Below are 27,428 nucleotides of genomic sequence, written 5' to 3' on the forward strand. Positions count from 1 at the left end.
CAACCACCAAATGCTTCTCTGGTTTCAAATGAACGTTATAAGTTGAGTAATGTCACAGTGATGATGTTGATGTTGAGCCTTGACTACTTGCATAAAGAAAGACTCCTGTCCTGCTGATCTGAGATTATTTGCTCTGTGGCTTTGTCAGCAACATGCACTTAACCGATTGTTTTTGCTTTGACTAGACTGCCCCCTCTTTCTGTGGTCAGCGTTAACCAGGCTATCTCACATAGCAGGGTTACATCTAACCAGGCTATCTCACAAAGCAGGGTTACATCTAACCAGGCTATCTCACAAAGCAGGGTTACGTCTAAAGCTTTAATTGTGTGTAGCTGTCATGTATATTTATGCCTTTTAAAATATATATATATATATATATAATTTAGTTCCACCTCTGTCACTGCTTTGCTCCAGGTTTTTGTGCTGTTTCGTAATGTTGTTGTTATGAGTTGTAATGACTGCATTTTTTACTGTTTTTCACTTCAAACCATGAAGACAAAAGAATGGGAGGTGAAGGATAAAGCTCCAGAGAAGATTATTCAAGTCCTCAGATTGTTTCAGACCATGTTGAAGGTATTCCGTATTCTTTTTGCTATATTCTAATATCTCCCACACGCATAACAACAACCCCACTAGTATAATGTATTTCAATAAGAAAGAATATTTACTAATTTGAGTTCTTATTGTTTATTTATTGATCTATTTTGTGAGCATATGCTGCTTGATATATTGCAATTAAAACAATTTAGGTCATTTCAGACGTAATTGTCTTCTCGCCCTCTGCCTGTTAGATCAAAGACAGAGAAGCTGCTTTTGGCTCCGACCTTCTTGATCAAGCTGGAGAAAAACATGGTCAAATTGGTAAGCGCAAAGATGAAGTTTGGCAGTCAAAATGTTTCATATGTTAAAGTTTTGCTATCAAAGAGCAGGGTTTACATTGTTGCTCATGTCTTCTGCACTGTAGAAAATGAACTCCTCGCCAAGGTGTCGAGGCTGGAACAAGAGCTCAAGGTAATGCTGCTCAGCTTCTCTCTCTGTGTTCTTCTGTACGTCGGCATACTTTCATACGGTTACTCATTCTCTTTTACCACTGTGACGAATGTCAGTACAAATAATAACAAAAGGCATTATGTGTCCAAGTGGAAATCTGGTGTTTTACTTCCGGCAACTGTGCCAAATCTTTTAGCCAATCACAGAGTGTGACCCTGGCTACAAAGGGATTGTTTGTGGTGACCACTGAATGACGGCGCCTAAGAAGATTACAGCTAATTCCTTGCATGTACACAGACCATTACGTCTAGGTTCAACTTGATTATTATGTCATTTATTTAGGTTTGTATGGAATGAGACTTGGCACTCCAACAGTTCATGCTAAGATACATTTAACCCTTGTTTTAGGACTTGGTAAGGACAGCGTATGCATGTATTAGTGTTGTGAACAGATGGCGGTGGCAATGGGAGACTAAGAGGTTTCTTCGTGGGGGTTGTTTGGGTGTTTGTTTGTCTTGTTTCAGGTCCAACCGACTCAGCAGTCCGGCAAAGGGCCAGACACCCGTTTTCTGAGGGATGAGATTCGGCAGCTCGAGGCCCAGCTGGAGCAGAGGGAGAAAGAGTTGACCCAGTTAAAGAAAGAAATGGGCAAGGAAAAGCAAACCAACGAGGAGGTATGAGCACGTTACCCATAATCCCCACACATAGCACAGGACCATGGATTCCTCCACATATTAGCTCAGTAAACATTTGTCTAAGTAATGAGCTTGACAGCATAACATCAGCTGTATGTCCCTTTGGAATGTACATGCTATTTAGGATCATTATTTTTGGCCCTTGGTGTTATTCATGGGACGAGATGGTGCACGTATTATTTATATGAATCAAGTAATTAATAGTTTGTTGGAACAAAGAATTTAAAACAAAAAATAACATTTTGTTAAACGTAGTGCAAGTGCATATTTAAATTTTTTGACTTCTAGTCACATTCCATTGATTAATACACAGGACAATAAACTGGAGCAAGGCAACTGTAACATATGTCTGCTGTGCTTCTGGGGTGGTTGGATTCAAACAGCTTTTCTGCGTTTCTCTCCGTTTTGTTTTTCTAGTTGGTCGTCCGAGCGGAGGAGGCTGAGGATGTGGCCAAGAAGCTGAAAAGAGAGGTATGTGGCAGCTGGCGCTACATCATAGAGATTGATTCATCACTTGATCATCAGTCAATCCAACATATAAATAGTACGTTTGTGCTTGTGTAGTCTCAATGTGCTCTGCCATCATTTGCTCACATGAATGCTTTCCCACGTTTCATCATCTCTCTTCATCTCTTTCCATTCTGTCTGCAAAGATAAAAAAGCTTAAAAAGAAGGTAAGAAATATAGCTTGTGATGCAAGAGTAGTCGTTAGCTCTTCAAAATCAGTCCGATAGTATTGTAGTTGTATAAAGGTACATGGAGTATACATTTAAAAAATCTCTTTCCAGGTGGTCACTTATTGCACATGTATTACTGCTGCAGAATTGTTATCATGCTATTTTTAAATTTAAATTCAATGAAGTAAAAGGTTGTCATGCTATGAATAATAAAAACTACATAAGTAACTTATTCCACCGTCATGCTGCTGTGCAGCATGTGATCCTTGCTGATTAACGGGTATCGACTTTCGTTGAATATTATTACAATATATTTATCCAGCGACTGTTTTTTTGATTAATAGATTAAATGTCAGCCCGTCACAAGTTCCCAGAGCCCAAGGCGATGTCTTAAAAATGGCTTGTTTTGTCAGTCAACAGTGAAAAAAATATTCAATGCACTATGACGCAATACACAGCAGCTGCAATCAGAAGTTTTTTTGCATGAAAAAGTATTGAAAAAATTATTAGATGATCAAAATTGTTCCATATTCATTTTATTTTTGAATAATCTAATACCAGACTTAACAGTTTCAGATCCAAGCACGAGGCAAATCCGTTGTTCATTAATAAACGTCGAGTGTTGAGATGAACCTGGATCCAGTTCTTTTTCTCAGACTGTTTCTGTCCCTCCTCCTGCACCACAACAGGCCGAGCAGCTCCAGCAGGATGTGGACTTCTATCGCGGAGAGATGGACCAGAAGGAGCCGCTCGCATCCAGAGACGAGAACGCTGAGACCCAGAGGAAGCTCAACTCGGCCAACCGACAGCTCTACCAGTACTTGGAGGACCTTCAGGTACTTGGACATCTATTTGTCTACTAAATCATCTGGTGAATGCGGTAACAGACCACTACTTAGAAAAGCTGACAACCTTTTAGTACGGCAAGGACCTTGGCGATGGAAAAATGACTGTGTACTGCCAAAAAAACAGCGTTGTTTTCAATTATAACTTTATCTTTCTACCACTTATTTATATGGCTTCATCTGTTTTCATCACCTGCATTTTTCACTGCTGATGTGAAGGAAGGTTTATTCATTTATTTTTTATTTGGCGTCCATTAGCGAGCCGATGATGAAAACACACACCTGAAGACACAGAACGAGCAGATGCAGAGAAGTCTGGAGGAGTCGGTGAGGGAGATGGAGAAGATGACGGACGAGTACAACAAGATGAAGATCGTTGTACAGCAGACGGACTCCATTATGGACCAGCTCAGGAAAGAGAGGGATCACGCAAAGCTGCAAGTAAAGAACCTTCTCAAAGAACTTCTTTTACTTTTCTTACATCTGTGTGTCGAATATGTATTTTTACACCTGACGCCGTTCATCATTTCACTGCAACGTTAACCAAAAACCACTGCAATGTATGTATACACTTGGTTGTGTGTTTGATGTGCAGGTCAGAGAGCTAACGGATAAGATTCATAGCGTGAATGAAGAGGATGACACAATTATGGCAGCAGTCAATGCCAAAGTGGAGGAGTGGAAGGTGAGTGTTAATCAAAAGTCTCCAACTCTCAACAAGGCTCCAGTTGTCCGTTTTGTTATCTCTAAGCCAGATGCACTTAAAAGCTACGTGTAATAAAGGGTAAGAGAAGAGTTGTAAGCCTTTTAACCTTTTGACTGCAGAAGGGGGGGGGGGCACTTTCTGAAGGCCCAGGAAATATTGGTGGAGTTTTCTGTACTGACATCCCTCAAGGCTGTGCCAACTTCTGCACAACTTCATTCACAGTGGAAGCAAGGGAGTAATCTCAAGTAGAAATTTCTGCTGATGTTATTGATATATCAACTAATCTACAAACGTTAAATACAGCGAGTGTGCGAGGAAGAGAAGATGACAAATACAGAAAAGGACACAATAGAGGATGGTCAGTTTAAAGTGTGAAGTGTGAAGTCAGTCACATCAGTGACGTAAACGCTGGTGAGTCCATGTGAGCAGGAGAGACCAGAGCAACACTGGAGACGGGCTTTTATTCCCTGGGAGCTCCAGGACCAGATGCTCTGCTTCCAGTACTCTGTCACCACCGCGGTCCTGTGACACCTTCAGGGACACAGGGACAAATATCACACTTGTACACTTATAGCATAGGCAGGGGCCGTCACCTTTGCAATATCCAGTCAAACATCACGCAGGAAACTACTAAGACGAGGACTGTGTTCCCTGTGTCGCTGTTTCAAACAAAGCTGACGGTTTTTATGGTACGTTATTGGACTAATTTGCCATAACTTCACAGTTCTTAAGAGGTGGTGGGAGCGCAAATTGGAATGCGTACAAATGACAAACTTTCTTGATTTAACTCCTGTGACTAACAATCATGTAAATGTGCACTTCATTATGCTTCTTTACCGTCGTCATGACCCTTCCATTGTGCTCACATGATCTCTTCCTCCCACATAGAGAGTGCTCTCTGGGAAGGACGATGAAATTCTGGTGTACCAGCAGATGATCCGCGACCAGAGGGAAAAGCTGCGTTCAGCCCAGTTGGACTTGGACAAAAGCAACATTATTGCCTTGCAGCAGGTTTGTCCCACAACTAGAATTAAGAATTACAAAGAATTCATTCTCAAATGTTGGAGCACCTCGCCCCCACGAAAATATTATATCCATGGAAAAAAAACATTTGTATCACTTTAACATGGAAGCGATACTCATTTCAGCCATGTGCTTATGAAAGGAAGTAGTATTTGCAAATAAAAACATTATCTAAGTTCTCATTACACTAAATAGTTATGATGAAAAATATCTGGTTATGTGGTGTCATGGCAAATATGTCAAAAAAGCTTTAAACAAAACAGACAAAATTCCTTATTTTAATGTGGAAAGTTACTGTTTTTTCGTCCCGTAGAGCAGGGTCCTGACTTGTAGTTAATTGTCATGTTATGTTCTTCCATCTATCTGTTGTTTTCCTGCTTTCTGCTCTCTCTTGTTGCCTTGACATGCTTTTTCAACCTGTCCTCCCTTCCATCTCTCTATCGCTGCTCTGGCCCAGGTCATATTTGAGCTGTGCAGCGTAAGTTCCATCTGTGCGGTTTCTCTCAACCTTTTTTTTTTTCCCCATCTCATAAATTCCTTTAATGATGAAAGTGCAGATGATTCAGTGTGCTGCAGCTCTGCTCGGGTCTTTCCCATAAATTCTCCTAATTTTAAATTGTTGGTGAATGTCTTAAAGGCCGTCCAAGAGAGAGATAATCAAATCAAGATACTGAGTGAGCAGGTGGAGCAGTATACAGGGGAAATGGAGAAGCACACCCTGCTCATCGAGGAGCTAAAGACGTCCACAAGGAAAGACAGAGGTGGGTTGCTCGCTGTTTGTGATGTAAAATGATCTTAACAGACATTATTTCAGTTCTTCAACACACTGGGACGTCCCAATCTGATCTGGAAGAAAAAGTATCCGGGCCGATCAGGGCATTTTTATCAGCTTTATTGATCCGATCCCTCACACAGCTGCGTTCAATCACAGCAACAAGTGCATCCGCCATCAACCCTCCCAACTGTTTCTCCTCCACCTGCATGAAAACAGCACACACCATAACCAACAGGAAAACACAGCGCGAGACAGATTGTATATGTTATTTACCTAATTTACGTGCACTAGTCTCTCAGCTTAGTGCTAGAGCCTCTTGTGTTCTGCTGTTATCTGTACAGCGTGGTGTTTCACTGCTGACAGCACAGACGGACAGCAGCTGAGAGCAGACTACAATCACACCCACCACGCCAAGTGCAACAAGAGGCCGAGAAGAGTCATTTATTGATGTTGTCGACAAAAACAATTGGAATGGGAGAGAGATATTCCGTCTAGACAGAGACACGGCCAGAAAGATTACAGAGGCGTTGTTCTTTTAGACTTTATTTAAAAAAATAAATGAAACATTAACAAACCGTTTGGATGCAGGCCTTTTCTTCTTAATGCAATGTGTTTATATCTAGGAAAATAATGGGATCAGACTATATCAACTAATTAAGCAAATAATGAACACTGGTAATAATCACTGGTTCAAAAGGTGACAGACCGGTTACATAAGGTAACGTGCGTCTGCAAAATTGAGAAACCCCGTCACTGTGGGGGCTAGTAGTTTTCTTTAAGGGTAAATCTAAAGCTATCAGCAATCAGTTTTCTTTTATAAACAATAGATCAAAAGATTTAGTGACGCAAAAGGGGTGAAAAGCTCATGACTTCTCTGTTTGGTTCTGTCTCTCTTCTCTAATCACGGTTGTTTTCGCCCGCAGCAGGCTTCAGCCACAGAGCGTTTAGAAGCTAAAGAGACAGATATTTCCCTCAGGCTGTGGTGGTTCAGGGGGTTCTGTCCTTTCATCACAGATTCGGTCAAATATTTCTACGATTGTATGTGACGATAAAAGTAAAGTTAGGCTTTTGAGTTGGTGGAGACCAACACGGAGCTAACAGGAAAGTCAAAAACACGACTCCGAAATGAATATTAATGTTACTCTGTGCCTGCTGGATGTTCACAATTATAGCACCTTAGTAGACAGAGTGTAGCTTAGCATTAGATCTAAGTTAGCAGTGGTATCACCCCTACATGCCAAATGAGTCATATATCAGTTCAATCTCAGCCTTTTTGCTGAATTAAGTGTGAACTATAGCTTATGACTTGTGACTGCTAAAGATAAGTGAACTTGAGCTAAGTATTGAGGTCTGTAAAGTTACTTATAAATAATTTCCATTTCTTGTCCAAGGCCTTCTATCGTCCGTGCAGCAGAGAAAGATGGAAGAGCTGAAGTCCAAGCTGGAGGCTGCAGGGCTGAGAGCAGTGGAAGCAGCGCTGGTGGTAAAGCTTGCAGAAGCTCATGCTGAAGAAAAAGACAAAGCACTCATTGAGGCCTCGAACCGCTTGAGCCAGTATGAGTCCGTAAGTCTGCAAACAACTCCTCTTTCTCCTTCCTTAACCTTTTGGCTTACTTCAAGGACTTTTTTTAAAAACCCAAATCGAATGAATTGAGACTTAAATTCTCAGAAGCAGAGCTTACGTTTTTTTTTATTCCTTGTCCATTGTTTCTTTTAAAAGACATTGAAATGACTGTGACTATGGTGTGATCAACGTGCTTTTTGGGTCTACAAGCTAAGTGTTTGTCTTCCCCCCATGTCCAATCACATCCTGATTACCCCAAAAAGAGTTCACGTTGAAACAGAAAGCAGGAAAAAGACTTGCTTTTTGATGGACGCGTAATCACAGCACTGTCTCTGTACAACAGGGCACTTATGGCCTGGAAGCAGCCATTGCAGAGATCAAAGAATGTAAAAATCAGATTAAAGTGAGAGACCTTGAGGCAGAGGCCTTGACCAAAGAGATCAACCAGCTTGAGATGAGAATCAATGACCTCATGGACGAAAACGAGGATTTCCGAGAAAAACTAGGTCGGTTCATTTTTAATATGTTCTATTCCCTTCTCTCAGTCTATTTAGTCACTGACTGACTTGGAGCAGTCAAAATATATTATTGTTTATTTTGGGCTTTTTTTTATGACTCTCAAGGTCTGGAACCAAAGACGGAAGTGGATCTCACAGAGTTCAGGCGAGCAAAAGATCTCAGACAGCGGCAGTACAAAGCGGAAAACCAAGTCCTCACCAAAGAGGTAAAGAAGTGTGATCACAAAACCGCCGTGTCGTCTGAGCACCTCTCACCTCGCCGCTTGATTTGATCCTCTAGATTGAACGACTTGAAGAAGAGAGACTGGAGCTGAAGAAACAAGTCAGACGCATGGTGAAGGAAAGAGGTGACACAAAAGTTAAACTACACCAATTACATTTTTTGACATGTTTGCATTAAACGCAACAAGTATGACAATAGTTTTTTTTTTGCAGGTTTTGCCATTTACTGTCCCCGTCTTTTAAAAAGTGGTCGCTACAGAGGAGCGGGGCCACCTTGCATGGTAGCCCCTCCCATCAGTGTATGAATGGTTGAATGAACATGAAGCGTTAAAGCACTTTTAAGTGGTCGGAAGACTAGATAGTACAAGCTGCACAAGTACAAGTCCATTCACAGAATTAGAATTAGTCTTGGATGGATGAAGTGGCCTCATGTGTGGATCAGCATCTAAAGTGTTTCCTCTGATTAGTCCGATGAGGGCAAAACGTTGTTTCTGATTTTGTCGTAGCCTCGAGCGATGAGGCCTTTCGCCGATTTATGCAACTTATTTTCTTAACTTCTATTCATCTACACTGTTGTTTGACATTTCTCTTCCATGCGGTTCATCAGTACACCCAAATCAGAATTATTTTAATTACGTTTAGTGGAATCTAACCATGTTGCTAAATGTGTCTTTATTATCTCCGCCAGGTCAAAACTTGGGTTGGTGCGTGCGTGCCTGCGTGTATCTGTCTTTCCGCAGCTATTCAGGCACTACTGGTCCAATATTTTTTTGTGTTCATTTCACACTTTTTGAAAAACCTATTCTATTGACGGTTTAATACGGTCGTTGACCGCTGACTATCTCTTAACCGGACGGTTCAGTAGCAAAAGGGGAGTTTCTGGCAATGCACTAGGCTTCACCCAGTCTTCTGCAGGCTGCATGTCTGTCTTTGTTGTGGCTTGAAAACTGAAATCCATAGAAAGGTTTGGTCTGATTATAAAACCAGAGCATCTGGAGATTCATTTCTCACCTGATATGTTAAGATCCACTAAAGCTAGGCACGATACGAGATGAATAAATTCCCGTTTTTTATTATCTTTGCTGGCACCTTTACTTTTAGGGAGCCGGGGATGACAAGTGCGTGAGAGTCAACTCCTCTTTGTTTGGAGTGAGACGCACCTGGTGGAGATCTACACTCCACTGAGTGCACTTTTCTAGTTTGCACATATTTTGAGATATCTCCCTGTAATTTCATTTGTGGTGCTCATGGTATTAAAATATGTTTTTTTTTTATCACTGCTGCAATGCAATGATGATTGATTTAAAACATCCAACGGCAACAAGTCATTCCAGGAACTGTGTTCTTATGAAAGCTGTTGACAGCGAGTGAGGTTATCTTGAGTAACAAACGACATTCTTCTCACTTTACAGTGGTCTTATTTAGCATTTGTACCATTTTAAAAGTGTTATACACGCAGACAAATGTACTTTTGTGAAGTAACAATCCGCCGTGTTTATAGGGATCCCACAGTCCAGCCTGCTGCCGGAGGAGGACATCAGGCCCGGCAGGACGGTGCAGCTGAAACAAAGCAGCACTTACACAGACGAAGAGATCCGACGCAAAGTAAGCTCATGACTAACGACGCCATTTCCTGCATGTCAATCAAGGCCCAGTGTTTCAAAGAAGAGCGATTTCCTGATGGAGCCTCAGCCTTAATAACTCATCGAGCTGATTTCTACCCACAGCACAGTGGTGTATAGTTTATAACCAACAGGCTTTGTTTGTGCATCATTATTTATCCAGAGCAGTCTGCTTTAGATCGACGACGTCGTAAATTCATCACTTTTTGATTGAGTAAGTGCTACAAAGTACATGTGTTTTTGGAGTGACTCAGGTGAAATCATGAATTAGTAATATTATGCTCATGTCAGGAGGATAATAGAAAACTATTTCTACTATCTTACTATGAATCAGTCCAAATTGATTTGAGAATACTTATTGTAAGAGCTGCATCGGGTTTGGTGCTAACACATTTAACCAGTAGCTGAAAGGTTTTAATTGTTTTCTTTGTTATCTTTGCGGTGACAAACTTTGACTTTGCAGAATGAGTTCCTCGAACAAGAGCTGAGCAGTAAGGAGAGAGAGCTGGACCTTCACCAGACCCAGTTCCACATCAAACGTAAGTACGGCCCTGCTGTCCATCCAGTTACACATGGAAATCTTCTCAGTTGAGTAGGAAAAATATATTTAGCAGGGATTATTTTTGCAGTTTTTAAGGGTGTTGAATACAGTAGAGGCCACAGCTTCACTGATATCGTTCCCTCCTGTGTGTAAACTCGCAGTGGAAGAACTGTCAAAAGTGAAGAGAGACCTGGAGGCTGCGCTGAAAGACGTGCTCCATGCCATGAGGACTAATAAAGAAACCACTCCATCTGCCATCAATATTCCCAGTCTGGAACGGTTGGCTCATGTAAGTGTCTCCCCATGATCCAAATCTGACGTTATCACTGATACCTTTTTGAAGAATACGGTGTAGGTTGTAGCCATATACATTTTTTTGGGGGGTACAAGTTGCGCTTTACTTTGCTCCAACACTCTGTGTCGTATCGTAATGTTTAGGAGAAGGGCCACAGAGAACAGCTTAAAGGAGCCGTACGTCTCCTGATAGAAGTAGTTCATCTACAAACAAAACAAAAACACACGACCAAAGAACAGATGTTTTCCCACACCTCAAATGTAGCCGTGAATATAATGAAGTAGTTATTGATCCGGCGACTTATTTTCCTGAAATAAAAGTATCTTTTTTCAGACTACTGACTTCATTCAGAACATAAATACTACATTTACGGCTAAATGCACGCCAGCATTTTGATTGATTAGTAGTTTCCGTGTGTGTGTTTCTGCATTCAACTGTGGCACTGACTAAGTCCCGCACTGCAGCAGGGAACTGTATCATTCTATCCGTCATTAGGTTTCCAAATATCTGTTATATTCCAGGTACTTTTCCTCTGTCAGTTTTTATGCAATCTGTTTTCTTGGCACTGATCTAATCAACGTCTCTCGTGAAATTTCCGTGAGTACGTGGTTAAAGGATACAAGTAGTGGTAGATGTAGCGGCAGCTGTTTTAGATAATATCGGTTAGTTTTAGATCATATTTCAGTCAGATTACTGTTTCATTACATCAACATAACAGATGCAATACGATACATTGTGCTTTATTGTCCTGGTAGGAAAGAATGGTCTTGGACATATTGTCCTATCGTATAGCTGCCTCAGTAGGAGTAATGATAAAGAGACAGAAAATAAACAACTCAACATGTGCTAAAGCACATCACAACCGCACATGTTGCACACATTACAACACCGGTGATAAGAGCACGATACCTCACTATATCATTAATCTAATGCACGATGAAGATGAAGATATATAGCTTGCATTTATATCTGATAGAGGCACATTTAACCAATCAAAAAACCACTATGAGCTAATATAACCTCAAACATGTGCTGAAAACAATAGGCATACTGTACTTCCCTACTCAGTATTTCAATGGCTTTTGTCAGTTGATGAAGCAGAGGGCTTGTCACGTAGCAACTTAATAAACAACAAATGGAAGGTGGACACCTTTCTAACAAGCTTTTCTGTTTCACCGATTGGGTCTGTTATTTGTCTTCCAATGTTTTTATTGGCATTTTTCAACTGTGCTCATCCTCCATATCACAGGCTATAGATGTCAGCAGCATGAGCGGGCAGTCTGAGTCAGCCCCGCACCTCAACTCCCAAATACATCAGCTGGTGGGGAGAAACGAAGAACTAAGGCAGGAACTGAAATCGGCCCGGGAGGAAGCAACCGGCAGTTTCACTCAGCTCGCCAGAGCCAAAGAAAAGGTATTTTTTCATGTCCAGATAAAGACTTGATGCTGTTGACTGATGACAAGACAACTTGCCAGTTGTTTGACAAATTAACTTTTCTATGTAATCTCCGATATTGCTTCCTTTGGCCGGGAAACACAGCAGTATTGTCCACCTTGTCAGGTTTGTCTGGCTAAACATTCAGAAATGATTTGTCAAAGTCAAGCCGTTATACAACTCTGGTTATTCAAGGCAAACAGCAATTTACAGCCGTGTTTTGAAACTTTTCCCCCCCAAATCAACAGAATATTGTTTTGCATGAAAATAGACCAATTTATATGATTGAGATTTATAGATACGGTGGAAATGCCGAGCATTCTCTCAGCCTCTGACGGTAGTTAGCGTGACTGGAACAGTGTTTCTCAGAGCACCTAAATGTTTGTTGGATCCTCGTTCTTGTTTCATGTCAAAGTATTTCTTCAAGGCAGTCATCATTGCTCATCATAAGGTTTTGCTCTGTTACACCAATTCATTCTTTTATGTGTTTTGTTTCGGGTGTTTTACTTTGTTATTCTGTTGTCTGGTTCATTGAGCTCTCTCTTAACTTCTGTCTTCGGTGGACTCTGTTTCACGTTGTCTTTATTTGAATGACTCTGGTAATGAAGTGAATCAGCTGATCGTAATTTTCCTAAAATGCCTTTTGTTCTTGCATGAGAACCAGACTCGTGCTGAGCAGTTAGAATTGATGCTATCCTATTTTCTGTGTGTGCCTCTGATATTAGAAGTAAACTTGGGATTTATTTTCATCGCCAAAGTACATTTTTAGTGGCGCTGAAGTGTGTGTTTAACTGCCCTGCTTTAGATTTTATTTATCTGTGCTTGTCAGGTGAGCCGGCTGGAAGGTGAGTTGGAGTTGTTAAGGAGGTCAGGCAACCAGGGAGTTGTCCTCCGACCTCTGACCCTCCCCGAGGGTCTGGGGCCCAGCAGCACCGAGGTCATCAGTTCTCTGAACGAGTATGCCGTTGGACTTCTTCAGGTCAGTTTAACTGTCTACTTAAGACCTGGGCGTAGAAAAGCTGTAAATCAACAATATGTCTCAACTATAAATCAAACATTTATGATACTTTTATTAATTAGGAGCTCAAAAACAAGGAGGAAGAAGGCAAGAAACTCGCAGGAACACTGGAGGAATACAAGGAGAGGTTTTCTGTTATCAGCCACCAACAGGGACTCCTCTATAAAGAATACCTGAGGTTAGTTTAACAAGAAGGATCTCACAGGTCGGAGCTGGTTTGTAAGATTTAGTGCAAAATGAAAGTTGTTATTGTGTGTTTGCTCAGTGAGAAGGCGGAGTGGCAGAAGGAGAAAGAGACATTTACAGAGCTGAAGAAAAAACTGGAGGAGCAAAAGCAGGTGGACGCTGTTAAAATCCAAGAATTCAACGTAAGTCAGACAAATGAATGTTTATTGGGTTTAAAAGCAATTTACAATGTGCCTGTCATTTACACACACACACACACACACACACACACACACACACACACACACACACACTCACTACTGCTGTAAGATAGTTTAATGTTCAGAACCTACACTATAGAGCTAGATGTACCAACGTAAAACGTCACCAAAACTCTTCTGCATCCCTGTTGTCCGACTTCCTCCTCTTACTTAATAAATGTGAAAACACTCGTAAAGGGAGCGGACCACTCACTCTGTCTCCTAGTGTAAAACAGGAGTGAGACCCTTGAGAGTCAGCAAGAAGGACATGGGTTGTAACCTTTGGTGTTTTTGGTTTTATTAAAAAAATGGGTACAGAAAATGAAAAAAGGACGAGTCAACAAATATGCATCACTGTACTTAACCTACCCTCTACCGGGTATCCCCAAAAATCAATGAATTTTATGAGAGCAACCTATCTGTTTCACCCACAAGGAGCTGCTGGACACCCTTCGGAAGGACCCCGAGGAAGTCAGGAGATTGTTGAGCGAAGCGTTGCGCAAGTCGACGGTTCTGAAGGTTAATGAGACGAGACTGACGCGACGCTACGTCACCCTGCTGGAGCAAGAGCAGCACCTCCGCAAGGAGAACGGCAAGCTGAGGGACGAGAGCAGCCACATGCAGGTCTCTGTCACCCAGAGGATAGGCTACCTGCAGAGATACAAGGTAGAGAGACCAAAAGTTAAATTCTACACTGGAAAACAGAGAGGTTCTCTGTGTTTATGACTTTCTGTGTCCGTATTTTATAGTCTTTGGTTTTGAAAAGGATTGAAAACATTCATGTCGTCTTCTAGTTTTGTTTTAAAACTGACGCAGGAGTCAACAAGAATGCTTTTAGTCCTGCTTAGAACATGGTGTAGTGGTGTAGTGGTGCTGTTTAGCCTCTTGTGGCTCCCCACCTGTCCAAACCTGAACCAGCATACAATGGCCTTTTAATCGTCTTTTGTTTTGTCTTAGGAAATGGCTGCATATAAGATAGCAGCACTGCAGAAGGCCTTGGATGATAGTGTGCCCTCGTCAGACCTGGAGAGGGCGAACAAACAGTACACAGAGCTCACAGTCAAATACAGAGACATGCTACAGAGGGACAGCCGCCTGATACAGAGAACCACCAAGCTGGAACATCTGGAGGTATTAAAACACATTAACACACCAATTCTTTTTATTTTTGGCTGTTAACCGTTGACTGACCACACCATATTCCTTTTATCTTTTTCCTGTCTCTCAGAGTGAGAATGAGTCTTTTCGGGAGCAAATCTCAGCCCTGAATAAAGAACTGGAGATCACAAAGGAGAAACTGAACACTTTAGAGCAAGCATGGAGCAACATCAATGCAATTGGTAAACTAATGATGGAGCTGATTATATACAGTTCAGTAATCTTTATTCAGAAATACCTTCTAAAACACTTGTTATAAGGCCAACAACAAGGCTACAAAGGAACAAAAACATTCCGTGCAAAAGGAATTCCTGTTATCAGCACAGCACAGACAGACTGACCGGGCGATTAAAGGAAAAGTTGTTTGCAGTCGATTACATGACTAATTGAATGATTTCCCCGGGTTATTATTAGTGGATTATTATCACAGACATTTCATTCATTCCTTAACTTTGATGGCTTCATTTGATTAAAGCTGTGTTTTTTTGGCAGAACACATGCCTGTCTCAATAATAAAAATCATGATCATGAATCAGCTAAGAATAGGTGTAGTTCAAGTTAGTGGTTCAAACCAGGACTGCTAGTGAAAATGCACCAAAAGAGGAACAATCACTGAAACAGTTGCATCTGAATATATATATATATATATATATATATTTTTTTTTTAAAGTAAATTATCATGAAACCATTTTAGTTTGATCCGATCTTTACAGCTTTGATGGAAAAACATGAACCGTAATTGAACTTGAGAGTTGATAAGAGATTGTGGATTCCACCCTTACAATCAAATTCTCATCACAAATTTTGTTTTTTTCCCTTAATATCAGGAGGTGAGAATAACATGGATAAGGCGGACAAGGCGTTGGCCAACAAAGAGATGGTGTCTGCGGCCAGGCGCATCACCACTCTGGAGATGAAGGAGCTGAATGAGAGGCAGAGAGCCGAGCATGCACACACGATGTATGAGCACATGAGGAACTCCCTTAGGCAGGTGGAAGAACGCAACATGGAGCTGGAGTCCAAGTTTGCAGAGGTATGAGGCCAAAGAACACAACAGAAGAGTTATTTTCTGTCCCGCACTTGAGACGCGCTGTTGCTCACGGGGTCTACGTGACTGGTATTTAATGAATTTCGATAAGGGTAAAAGGCTTCACCTGGCAGACCGAGAGCCTGTTGATCATTTCTCAGAACTTTAGTTCATGACCCAGCAATACCAGTTTAGGTCATTTTCCACGAAAGTCTTCATCATCTATTCCTTTATAAATTGTCTTTTGAATAGTCTTTGACAATTTATTATAAAGAGGAATTTAGAAAAAACAAATCTTATCACGCTATGTTGTATCTATTTTTCGTCAGCTGACCAAGATGAATGTAGAGGCCCAGAGGGTGGAGCGGGAGCTGAGAGACGGGCTGGCCGACAGCATCAGCAAAGCGGTGAGCGACGCTGACAGAGCCAGGATCGCAGAGCTGGAGAAGGCCCAGGCTGAACTCCGCGTTGAGGCTTCTAAGTACGTTTGGCAAAGTGCAGGCCTGTGATTGATCATTTATGTTTTACTAGAGATTACGTTTGCAATCCTCGAAAGACTTTGGAAATACATTGTATAAACACAAGTGTTTTAAGGTCACAGCTGAAGCAATCTGTTAGAACTATCCAATGGTTGTCATTCCTTAGATAGACTTCTCAAAGGGGGCGGGTCTTTAAGGGGGGATAGCAGGTCAACCTCTTCTTCAGATGCAGCTCAGCGCTGTGTGAAGTTTCTAGTCATAAATGTGTAAAGAACTTTGTGTTTTGGTTCGTCGCCTATTCTAACGTTGAAACATTTAGAGCGTATAAGGGCTTAGAAACATCATGACGGAAGTATATGATGGCCACTTCCATGCTTACTTATGTCTCATTACTTGTTGTTGCCGCACGTTTTGGGGTCGATAGTATTTGTTACACAGACTTGCTGCAAAACTAAACCGTCTTTGATCAGTCAAACGTATAAATATGGTAAAAATACCTCATTAAGACACCAAGACCTCGAGGAGCATCATAGAAAAAGTCCTGCTGGGATTTTTGTTCCAAAACGTTTTACAATACATATTTTTGGCTATTGGATGGCGAGCATTTCTGTTCTGGAAACTGCTCAGAAACCCCCCCAGTCGTGGCGTCCGAGGGGTTCAAGATAAAGATAATGTAATGTGTTTATTTTATTGTTGTTATTTTGTAAAGGCTCCAAGAGGTGTCTGATGTGGCCATGATGCAGGCGTCTGCTCTACAGGCCAGACAGCAGTCCAAAGAGAAGGAAGCGGAAGCTTTGAGGAGACAAATATTGGACTACCAGGTAATTGGGTGTTGATGTTTTTTGATTTTCTTAAACTTTATTGAACTGAGGAAGGTTCAATCATAACGTTTTCCTGTTCTGTACATTCAGAGATTGTCCTGTTGCTCATCAACTGAGTCGCTTTCATAAGGCTTACTGCCGGATAAACAAGTTCTTAATTAATGTAAATGTATAGTTATGTTATAATGGTTTGCTCTGTAGACAAAAATGAAAGGAAACTCATGGTAAATTCTCTGCCTCTCAATATTGGAATTGTAAAGTATATGGAAATAAATCAAAACACAAACAACCCTCGTTGTGTAGCAGGCAGTTGCGTACATTAGTGATTCTGATGTTTTAAGCGTGTGTCTTCGCCTCTCTCCCTCAGTCACAGTCAGATGAGAAGGCCCTCATTGCGAAGCTCCACCAGCACATTGTGGCTCTGCAGCTCAGCGAGTCAGCTTCTTTGGCCAAGCTGGAGGCTGCCACCTCTCACATCCAGCAGCTGGAGGCCTGCAAGCTGCGTGCTGAGCAGCGGCTGGATGCCAGTGAGTGCACTCTGTTCCTCGCCCGCCAGGAGGGCAGGAATCGCTCCAAGCACCTACGGCAGACCGTCCAGTCGCTGCGTCGGCAGTTTGCTGGAGCTCTGCCGCTTCCCCAGCAGGAAAGGTTCTCTGTGGCCATGGTGAGCCTCCAGGAGGACAGAGCAAAAGCCCAGGAGGAGAAGAGGAAGGCTGAGGAGGAGAGGAGGAGGGCAGAGGGCAGGGCAGAGGAACTGGACCTGAGACTCCGAGGCCTGGAGGAGCTCATCTCAACACTGAAGGACGTGAAAGGGGCCCAAAAGGTCATTTTTGTTGATTGACAGATACAGATATAGTAGAATAACACGCTGTTTGTCTTGTATATTTGTTTGTGCCACATCTTGCCTACAACTAGTCTGCTGAAAACCACTCCACTGTAACACTCCCAACAGGTGACTGAGTGGCACAAGAAGATGGAAGAAGCTCGTCTGCAGGAGCTGAGGAAAGTCAGGGAGCTGGTGGTCCAGAAGGAGGAGATCAGGTACCTGAAGAACCTGGTGGAGGAGCAGGAGCGAACCGTCCGCTCGCTGGAAGAGGACGTCGTGCAGCTAAACACGGTGAGCGGAAAAAACTCTTTAACACTTTATATACACGCTCGAAAATATGCAAAACTAATTGACAAGTTTTCAAGTTTATCTTTTCCCTTTGAGATGTTAGACGTTATGTATGTCCAAATAAATGACACCAAAAGCTGCTTTGGGGACGGAAGTAGCCTTACAGAGATAATATAAACAAAGGAATGTTAGCCTTGATCTTTTCCTGTCAACGATAATTCATATCATCTTTAAAATATGTCAGCAGCTAACCTTCTTGTCCTTTTCCTAATCTCTTTAAAGTTGCCACAATTTGATGATGCATAATGTAATGTGACATGTTAGCAATGTTACCTTTTGAACAGAAGTAGCAGATCTAAGTATAACAGGAAAGAGGACAGGGGAACCCAGGTTCTGCCGGGTTCCAAGCTTGCTCAATTGTTATTGGAGCACAGAGCAAAACGGGGCGGGACTTATGAAGGGTCAATTACATACCTATTTACAAAGAGTGGAGAAAAGTGTAGCTATGAAAACCTCACAATTCTAACTAACGCTTCTCTCTGACCTGTCAAGCTTCAAGAAGAACGCCAGCTGGCATATGATCAGCGAGAAGTGGAGCTGGAGCGTCAGCTGGACCAGTACGAGAAGCACCAGAATGAAGTTCTAAGCGGTTCGGAAAAGGTAAACTATTGCTTCCGGAGGAAACTGTTCCAAGTTAACAGCAACTAAAATGTGATTGTACAGAAACAGGCTGGTGTTCCAGCTTTTGGATGTTACTATATGTTTGGTTGTTTTCAGTATGAAGATGGTACTGGATCCCTACCAGACCCCAGTCTGCCTCTTGCTCATCAGTTAGAGTTTGCTCTGGGTAAAATCAGGGAGCACGTCCGCACCATCTTGGACACGCAGGCCACCTGCAAAAATCTGGATGAGGTAATGGTATTCAGTCGCGGTTCAGACACTATATTGTATTTGACATAAATCAAATGCATATCGTTTGAATTCCACTTCCTTCATATGCAGAAGTTGAAAGAGAAAGAAGCGGCTCTGTGGAAGGCAGAGCAGAACATTGTGTCCAGGGATAGAGTGATCAATGAGCTGCGTCTGCGGCTCCCAGCTGCTGCCAGCAGAGAACGCCTGCTAGCTGACCTGGCTAAGCATGAAGAGGGCCAGTTAGATTATCAACCTGCCATCAAGCTGGCTCACCAGACCATCAAAGACCTCCAGAGTCGACTCAACAAAAAAGAGGACGTGCTAAAGAAATACCACAACCAGTTGGCTCAAGCCAGACAGGTACAGTGATGCAACAAGTCTCTTCTGACCGTTATCTCGTGTTAGGTAGTAAAGATGTTACTTATTGTCTCGTCTGTTTAGAAACCTGCCTCGTATGTTTCTAGAAGGTAAGCTTTTTATACTTTGTTTCCTTTAAACACACCTTGTTGATCCCAGGATCAGGAGGAGATGATAAAGAGACACCAGGAGGAGCTGAGAATGTTGCATCAGAAGTTGGACTTGCACACGGACACCTCCCTGGACCGCTTCAAACAGACAGCCATGGTACGCATTACGGCCGGGTATCCTCGCCGATTTACCAATTCCACCTCGAATAGGGACATTTCATTTACAGTGCCAATAATGAACCCTCTAACCTGGAGCATTATTAAAAATATGATTTACGTTAAGAAATGAGCCTAAAGCAGTTATATTTGCTATGTGTGTATATGTATAAATATATATAAATATCTGAAATGCAACCCCTGCCCTGCATAGCGAACAAGAGTAGATGAAGAAAACAAGCTGCAAAATGCCACGAGCAAGCATTGATCCTCGCAGCACAGGTTGAAGTGCAATGCATATGTTAAGACGTTCAATAGGACTCGCTGTTATAGGAGCGGAGTAATGTAAAGCAGCAGCAGCAGAAAGAGACGGCGATGCGCCCAGAGCAGGTCAGCTGTTGTTAATATTTGAAACATGGAAGAAATAAGCCGTGAAGCTGTCTTGTGTCATTATATATAACATTTCACACTTCATCAACCAGTGTTTCATGGGAAAACATTCCATCCGAGTGTGATTTAGATATCCCTCCATGAGTCTTTGAGTGTTTTGTTTAATGCTCCCTCCTTCCTTTGTTCAGGAACTGACGAAGAAGCCCACCATCAGGGTGCCAACCACCAAGCATCTGGAGCATCTGGCTGAGTTGGAGCAGACGGTGGCTGAGCAGGACATCTCGCTCTCCTCCATCACAGAGAGGCTGAAGCTGGCCACTGCTGAGCTGCAGCGACAGAGGACCGCCATGGAAGCGCTGGCTAAGAAACACGCCGACGAGATGTCAAAGTGATTATCCCTTCATTAAACCAGAGTGCTCACCTGTGGAGATTATATTCAAACAGCATCCTTTATGTTTTCTTTATCTGTTGAGGTGAGCGAGTACATTAATGATTAATGTGAATGTTATCATTAGCAGAGAACATAAAGGCTTTTCACAATGTCACAGGCCAACCTAAATCTGCAATTTACAATATGTTTAGTAACTCACATATTCAGTGGGAACATCCTTGGAACACTGACAGCATGAAACATGTCGAGAGTTGATTAGACATCATCGCATTGCTTTCCTCCTAACCTTGATTCACATTGATAAACTCAAATGGGTATTTTTTGGGGGATAATTCGCGTCATCTGTGTGCAGAAGCTCAGACGAATGTCGACGGAGAGCGCGCTCTACCCAGCATGCCGTTCAGTGGTGTACCGGTTAAAAGGGGTCCCCTCTCGATACACTACACAGTGTTTTCATAGCACCCTGCTAATTAATACGTCCCATAGATCTCAAGAGCTCACCCGGGACACTTCCTTGGGTCCTCAGCAATACAGCAAGTGTGAAGTCAATGGGATGTGGAGAAACATCAAATCCATCAGTTTTAGTTGTATTAGATTCTACCCCAGATTAACGGAGGATAATAACACACTTCAGTTATAAGTGTAAAACACCTTGCACTAATGCAACTGTAAGCACTTGGCTAATTGGAGTCTCATCCAGGATTACACCTAATGTGGGAAAGCCCCCGAGTGATGGGGCAGCCCATGAAGTACTGGGACACATGATCAATGTCAGCACCCTCAACAGGGTCCCCTTAGAGCCTGAAGAAGTGACCTAAAAACCATACTGTAGAGTAGGAGTCAGCACCATATAGCTTCAATGAAGAGATGGAACAAGCTGACACTGTCAGAGTGTGGAATAAAATGATTTTACCGACCTCAAAGGGACGTATGGGAAACTCTACAGGATAAGAGTCTAATAAAAAATCAGCAAAGGTGGATTAAACAAGGCTTTCAAGAGTTCAGAAGTGCGTTGGGGCACATGAGAACATGCCCAATGACAGGTTATAAACAGGTTGACTACAATGTTGAGTATATTGCAGAGTAATTGTTTTAAATTGCATTAGGTTTAGCTCGGTAGGGTGGTGTCCCCAATTAAGCGCTAACTTAGCGTATAGCTCAGCGACGCTCACTGTTTGACCACAATTGATTCACGCAAAGACACAAATAGAGAATTAGTCATGGGTGTTTGTAGTCGACCAGGTGGAACCTGCTTACCTGGCATGAGTCAGAACGAACCGATGGCTGAGTTGATGCATGTTACAGAAGTGCAAGAAATATCTCCCTGCTTGGTAGAAAAATATTCTCGCACATGGTCATAAAAATGTCTTGCCAACCAGGGAAAATTGCCTTGAAAGAAGTTGGTGTTCAAATTTCCTGCCGAACCAAGAAATGTTGTTTTATCGGCCAAACTCTCTTAAATTTAATGACCCACCAAAACTGCTGTGTGTGTGTGTATAAAAGTGACAGTATTACACATTAGGCAAGAATGTTGTTTCCTCCGTCAGACAGTGGTTACCCCGTAACTGTCCTGTCTGAATAAAGCCCCTCCCCCGTCTTTATTTCAATTACTTTCAATAGTTTTAGACACTTTGGATATTTACAAAAGGTACAGCTTTATATCAAATCATCACTTACAGTGAACTTGGCCTCCGTTTCTATCTTTATCAGTGATACTAACATTCTATACGAGTGATCATGACCACACCCCATGTATACATCATAAGTTGCACATAGAAAATGTGCCCTCACTGTATAGAGTCAGTAGTATTAAGTCAAAAATACTTTCTTAACCTCATTATTTCAAATGATGTAATACAATAAATTGAGATAATCTAACACAGGGGATATGTTGCAGGCTGGAGGAGTATCGTGCTGCCCAGGTGAAAGCGCTGACTGGTGAGGCTGAGGACCAGACGAGCCACATGGCCCAGATGGAGAAGGAGATGAGCTACCTCCGAACGGAGCTGGCGGCCCAGAAGGAGGCCAACGTCCGCTCCCCCAGCAACACCATGAAAAACCTGGTGGAACGGCTGAAAGCACAGCTCGCCCAGAAGGAGAAGCAGCTCAAGGTCCGCCTTTGATCACATACGTTTACTTTTTTTGGGGGGGGCCTTGCTAAAATACACAGATTGATTTCTGGAGAAATGAGGTGAAGCTTTCCCTTGGGAGGTTCTTGTTTCTTCCCGGTCCAAAGATCTACCAGATAGGTGGTCTGGATGCTGTCCATTCTGACGGATGGACTGGGAGCTTTTCCTTCAGTGCATGCTGGTACTGAAACTTGAATGAAGTTTGAATAAATACAGATTTTCAGTCTTTTAGCTGCATAACAAGCACGAGCAGTTGATCAGTTTTAGTTTCTAAATAAGTAAAAGTGCCCAAAGCGTTGTTTTATTTTTACATAATACTATTTTATTTGATTATTTCTCAAAACCACTTCCAAGTTCTGGAATTGTTCACCACACACACACACACACACACACACACACACACACACACACAAAAACAAGTTGTTTGTCAAGTTTATACCAAGAAGAGAGGAGGCAGTCCATGAAGAAACGATGATGATGATGTGTGAACTGAAAAATGAGGCCTGACCGCTGCCCTCGTCATACGTATCCCAGCATCTCCTCTCTCCTCGTGTTCTCAGGCTCTCAGTAAGGCTCTGTTGGAGCTGCGGGCGGAGATGACGGCGGCCGCAGAGCACCAAGTCATAACCAGCGCCGCGCAGAAAGAGGAGAGTCTCAATGTACAGGTGTTGGTTGACAGACACACCAAAGAGCTGAAGGTGGGTCCCCTTTATCGTAATTTCGTGCACGTTGTTTTTCATTACTGACATTTATGAATAGCTCTTGAGCTCAATAATGGACATAAAAAAAACGCTTACATTCCGTAAAGCAACATAAATATAATCTACTCCCCTTTTTATGCTCATTGCCAATAAACTAGACGCTTCTGGTCCATGTTGATCTGCTCCAGTGTCTCTGAATGGCAGCTAGTAGTAACACATGTAGGGGAGACTCCCGAATGGTCGACTATTCGTAGGTTTGACCTGAGGAGCCTGATTCGACTGCCAATCTCACAGTCAAACCGTGAAATATTGTTATAAAACAAAGGATCGTTCCATTCCATTCATGTGGGGGTGCTGATTTTACATACAATTGCTTTGTTTCTTCCAATAAATCCGGATGTAAAGCCTATTTTGGTATAATTATCAGCCTATCCATAGCTCTGTTAATATATTGATGCATTTGAAAATAACTCATGTGCTTTCAATCAATCACCATGAGACTAAGTTGCACTACTTAAATTTGTGGGACCGTCGGAGCGGCATCTTGACGATGGCAGCCTTAAGCTGTTGTTATTTTGCCTCTCTGGGGCTGTTTCAAAATCAAAGAATTCATGTATGAATCGGAGCACTCGCATAAGAACGCAGCAGTATCCAAGCGCTAAATACAACAACTGTTTGCGTCTCTCTCTCTCTAGTTGACTGTCCCTTGGCTTCCTTATTGTTTCCCTTCTGTCTGTCTAATTGCTACAATGGAGGGAAATGGCATGAGGACGGAAAGTTCTATTTACAACCACGAAAAAGCAAACCGGATAAGAAACTGTCATTGTAAAGATAAATGAAGCTTAAGCAGAGTGGGATCAATGAACAAAAAAAACAACCAACGTGACGACCATCAGTCGACGATTGGCAATACTTGAACAATCAGGTTTGGCGAATGCACAGGCTGCGTGTTTGACATCCAGTTGGACTCCAACTGACCCTTATTCCTTTCATTAATAACCAATACAGCTAATTGGAGGCTCAGTCAGATATGCAAAGTCAGTAGAGTTGAAAAAACGATTTATTTTCATCTTGGCGAAAATGAATGTGAAAATAATCGTTGATTATAGTTGAGTCTTAATATCTAAATATCTTACTGCTAACTTAATAACTTTATCTATCTGACTAGTGAGACACCACAGGATCTAACTATCTCACGTCTTCCTCTGATTCACGCCGCAGGTCATAGTTTCCTACCTGTTAGGAATCCAACTCTCACACACATCTGCTCCTAGCCCTCTACCTATTCCCTTGAGTATCCTCCCGCTGCTATCGCCCAGGCCTCTGTGCACCCTCTTCTGACCAGAGTAATCCCATCAACGGCGGATCCACCGGGACAGTGCCTAGATGGCACGGAAACCACATTACTGACATTCTTTCATATCACTTTGGGATGAGTTGTGCGTGAGGACAGGCTACGAACGTCGGGTTCCTGTCTTCTAATTGATTGATTTTTGGCCATCCATCAGACCCCCCCCCCCCCCCCTTTATACTATATTTCATCGTTCCCTTTACAACCGTCATCAGCGGCGGCTCCACTGTTGTCTCCAGCTCCCTTTTCCTAACCACCTGTTTCTCATGCACACAAGCTGTTGACTCTACGAGTGAACTTTTCTTTACCTGTGATTTAAAGCATACAATGAAGACATATATCAGATTGTAACTACGAATACATAAAGTTACATTCAATACACACATACATTTTCATGACGTCACACTGGAAAATACTAAAACCTCCCGCTGGTCTTCTGGTCCATGTGCTTTGTGCACAGCAGAGAACCAATCATGCACAAGGTTACCAGCACCTTGTGTGTTGGATGCATGAATTAGTCATTGTGTTTGTCGGTCTTAGCTACCAACTACTACACTTTAGGTTAACACACAATTAATCTAAACTACTATGGATATAACCAAATGTTATGACTATGTAATACCCCTCGTTATGTCCTGTTAACTGCATGGTTAACAGGACCACTTGATGCAACCCACAACCCAGTGTGAGAACGGAGCACTCCAGAAGCAGGGTCCCAGGAGTTAATCTGTGAGAACAGTTCCCCTGTTAACCCACAATTGCTGCTCCTGTCGCCTGCACCTTCACTAGAGCATCACGGAGAAGACATAATGCATCACAACATTACAGCAAATAAAAAGTGAAGGGATAATAACAACAATACGCCGTTTTCTTTTTGATAGACGGCTGGGTGCTGTTGTTTTACAGCAAATGTTGAAGCAGTACAGTAACTAGCATTCCTGCATTTGTAGTATAAAGGAATACATTTTTCATTTGCTGCTTGACATCATTGACTTTTGCACAACAATGGAACTTTATGGCACATACACAAACAACATTCTTTGAGGTTTTTGGTGCTTTTCATGGGAAAACTAAAAGATATCTCCAGACTTCTCCTTGTAAATTGTAAAATCCCTCCTCTGACAAAGGTGCGAGTGCAAGAGCTTAATGAGGAACTTCAAGCTGCAAAGGACTTTGCCAAAGCAGCCAGAGGCCGGGAGAATACCCTGAAAGAGGAAGTGGACGGCCTGAACCAGGACCTCCAGAGGAGTCTGAAAAACCAGAGACGCCTGCAGGCTGAAAAGGAGGAGCGAGAGCAGGAGATCCAGGAGCTCAAGCAGCAAGTTAAGAGGCTCAGCAGCGCCCTTCAGGTTAGCAGGTCTCTAAGCATCGTGGGAGAACACAAGATAGATAGATGAGACTTTGATCACTTCGGCTTTGATCCTGAGCTTATTTTCTGTTGCTGTTTTTGGGTAAAGGAATGTCCGAGCCCTTACCCGTCAACTACATGCCGGAGGCCTGGTGATAAATTAGGTTAATCATTGATAAATGCAACAACAGCCAATATCAGCATCCCATCATGTGGACAAATGGCAAGACATTTAGACAATTCAGTTAAAATAAATTGAGGAATGTATCAAGAATGGAATCTCACATTCTTTTAAGATTTAAGATAAACTCCTCCAGTAGATATCAGAATTTAATTATACTGCTAATCTTGAAGACCAGCACTACAATCATGTATTTTCTTTAAAGTCATGTGGCCTCATTACAGAAATGTCTTTAGTCTGAGATCCTGTCTTATCTCAGTTTTTAGATTACATGTTTCCTAACTGCATTGTATCTTAGGGTAGGAATCAAGCAATTACAAACGTTGGGAATTACCGAGTTAGGAAACATGAGTTAGGACGTCACAGACCCCGACGCAGCCATGAGTTTAGTTTTTGTCTCTGTAAGAGGAAGATAGGATTCTTCCGTTCTTTGAAAATAGGTCAAGCAGTTAGGATATATTTCACTAAGGATCTTTCTCTGTCTCTCGTATCTTTAACATGAGGATATTGGTTGTGACCATAAAGGATATGGGAATGGTCAGTCTCCACTGTGTGTTTTAAGAGAAGTGAGGTGCTACCAAAGTCTTTTTTTCTCTTTGTTGATTAGAATCAACCAGAACCAGATGGGAAGGGCTCAGCCGTCGAGAATCTGCAGAAGAAGATCAGGCGTCTCGAGTCTGACTCGGAGAAAAGAGCGGAAATGAAAAATGTTGAGGATGATCATAAAAAGGTTGGAGCGTCGATTCCGTTGTCTTGACGTTATCATTCGATTGCACATTCGCTTGATGTACGACTTGTTTGTCCGACAGACAAAAGGTGAAATTGTGCGTTGGGAGGAGGGTAAGAAATGGCAGGCCAAGATGGAAAAGGTGAGGAATTCACTGAAGGAGAAGGAACGAGAGAATGAATCCCTGTCGAAACAGCTCGGCACTCTGAAAGACCTCTACGCCAGGTCAGTGTGTGTGTTATACTGAGCGCTTCATCCTCATAAAGGACTTCAGACTAAAGCTGCAACTTGGATCATTAGGCTCCAAACGACCACACGAGGGACTGAAGTTTGCAAATATGAAATAATGATAGTAATTATTATAAGGGCTGCAATTAATGATCATTTTCATTATTGAGTGATCCGCTGATTAGTTGTAACAACTTTAGAACGATTATTGTGAAAGTAAAAATGACCAAAACTGTTGCAAATGAATTCACCGTTGATCGACTGATCGCTCCAGCGCTAATGATAATGAGAGGGCATGGTGGTCAAGGAGGGAAGGTGGAGGGTTTGGCTATACAGCTATATGCATCCCACCCAAACATGCAGGTGTTTTCCACTACTTTGTGTCGGTTGCTATGAAGTACACACTGTGTACTAATGTTGACAGTGAGTGTACGTAACGGTTCTGTTCTATGGAAAGCCACACCCACTTTCAAATGTGTAAATGTGTTCGTTTACAC

At 42.3% G+C, this 27,428-nt stretch overlaps 1 protein-coding gene across 1 annotated transcript in view; it reads left to right on the plus strand.

Annotated features, from left to right (window-relative positions):
• cep290 (centrosomal protein 290) overlaps nt 1-27,428 on the plus strand; it is a 34,516-nt gene that overhangs the window by 187 nt on the left and 6,901 nt on the right. Inside the window, exons 2-40 of the mRNA XM_079162543.1 lie at nt 496-573; nt 792-861; nt 965-1,011; nt 1,515-1,664; nt 2,103-2,156; nt 3,052-3,198; nt 3,466-3,648; nt 3,803-3,892; nt 4,802-4,924; nt 5,574-5,697; nt 7,103-7,275; nt 7,619-7,781; nt 7,899-7,999; nt 8,074-8,140; nt 9,517-9,620; nt 10,101-10,176; nt 10,340-10,467; nt 11,723-11,887; nt 12,738-12,887; nt 12,989-13,104; nt 13,192-13,294; nt 13,787-14,017; nt 14,309-14,482; nt 14,580-14,691; nt 15,337-15,542; nt 15,866-16,017; nt 16,725-16,836; nt 17,204-17,659; nt 17,789-17,953; nt 18,503-18,610; nt 18,728-18,862; nt 18,953-19,222; nt 19,379-19,486; nt 20,064-20,263; nt 22,164-22,377; nt 22,956-23,093; nt 25,575-25,796; nt 26,584-26,706; nt 26,786-26,928. Of these exons, the coding sequence (XP_079018669.1) occupies nt 496-573; nt 792-861; nt 965-1,011; nt 1,515-1,664; nt 2,103-2,156; nt 3,052-3,198; nt 3,466-3,648; nt 3,803-3,892; nt 4,802-4,924; nt 5,574-5,697; nt 7,103-7,275; nt 7,619-7,781; nt 7,899-7,999; nt 8,074-8,140; nt 9,517-9,620; nt 10,101-10,176; nt 10,340-10,467; nt 11,723-11,887; nt 12,738-12,887; nt 12,989-13,104; nt 13,192-13,294; nt 13,787-14,017; nt 14,309-14,482; nt 14,580-14,691; nt 15,337-15,542; nt 15,866-16,017; nt 16,725-16,836; nt 17,204-17,659; nt 17,789-17,953; nt 18,503-18,610; nt 18,728-18,862; nt 18,953-19,222; nt 19,379-19,486; nt 20,064-20,263; nt 22,164-22,377; nt 22,956-23,093; nt 25,575-25,796; nt 26,584-26,706; nt 26,786-26,928 (5,681 nt within the window). The remainder of the gene's footprint in view (nt 1-495; nt 574-791; nt 862-964; nt 1,012-1,514; nt 1,665-2,102; nt 2,157-3,051; nt 3,199-3,465; nt 3,649-3,802; nt 3,893-4,801; nt 4,925-5,573; nt 5,698-7,102; nt 7,276-7,618; nt 7,782-7,898; nt 8,000-8,073; nt 8,141-9,516; nt 9,621-10,100; nt 10,177-10,339; nt 10,468-11,722; nt 11,888-12,737; nt 12,888-12,988; nt 13,105-13,191; nt 13,295-13,786; nt 14,018-14,308; nt 14,483-14,579; nt 14,692-15,336; nt 15,543-15,865; nt 16,018-16,724; nt 16,837-17,203; nt 17,660-17,788; nt 17,954-18,502; nt 18,611-18,727; nt 18,863-18,952; nt 19,223-19,378; nt 19,487-20,063; nt 20,264-22,163; nt 22,378-22,955; nt 23,094-25,574; nt 25,797-26,583; nt 26,707-26,785; nt 26,929-27,428) is intronic.

Source organism: Pholis gunnellus, assembly GCF_910591455.1.
Source record: "Pholis gunnellus genome assembly, chromosome: 7".
NCBI classification, from domain to species: domain Eukaryota; kingdom Metazoa; phylum Chordata; class Actinopteri; order Perciformes; family Pholidae; genus Pholis; species Pholis gunnellus.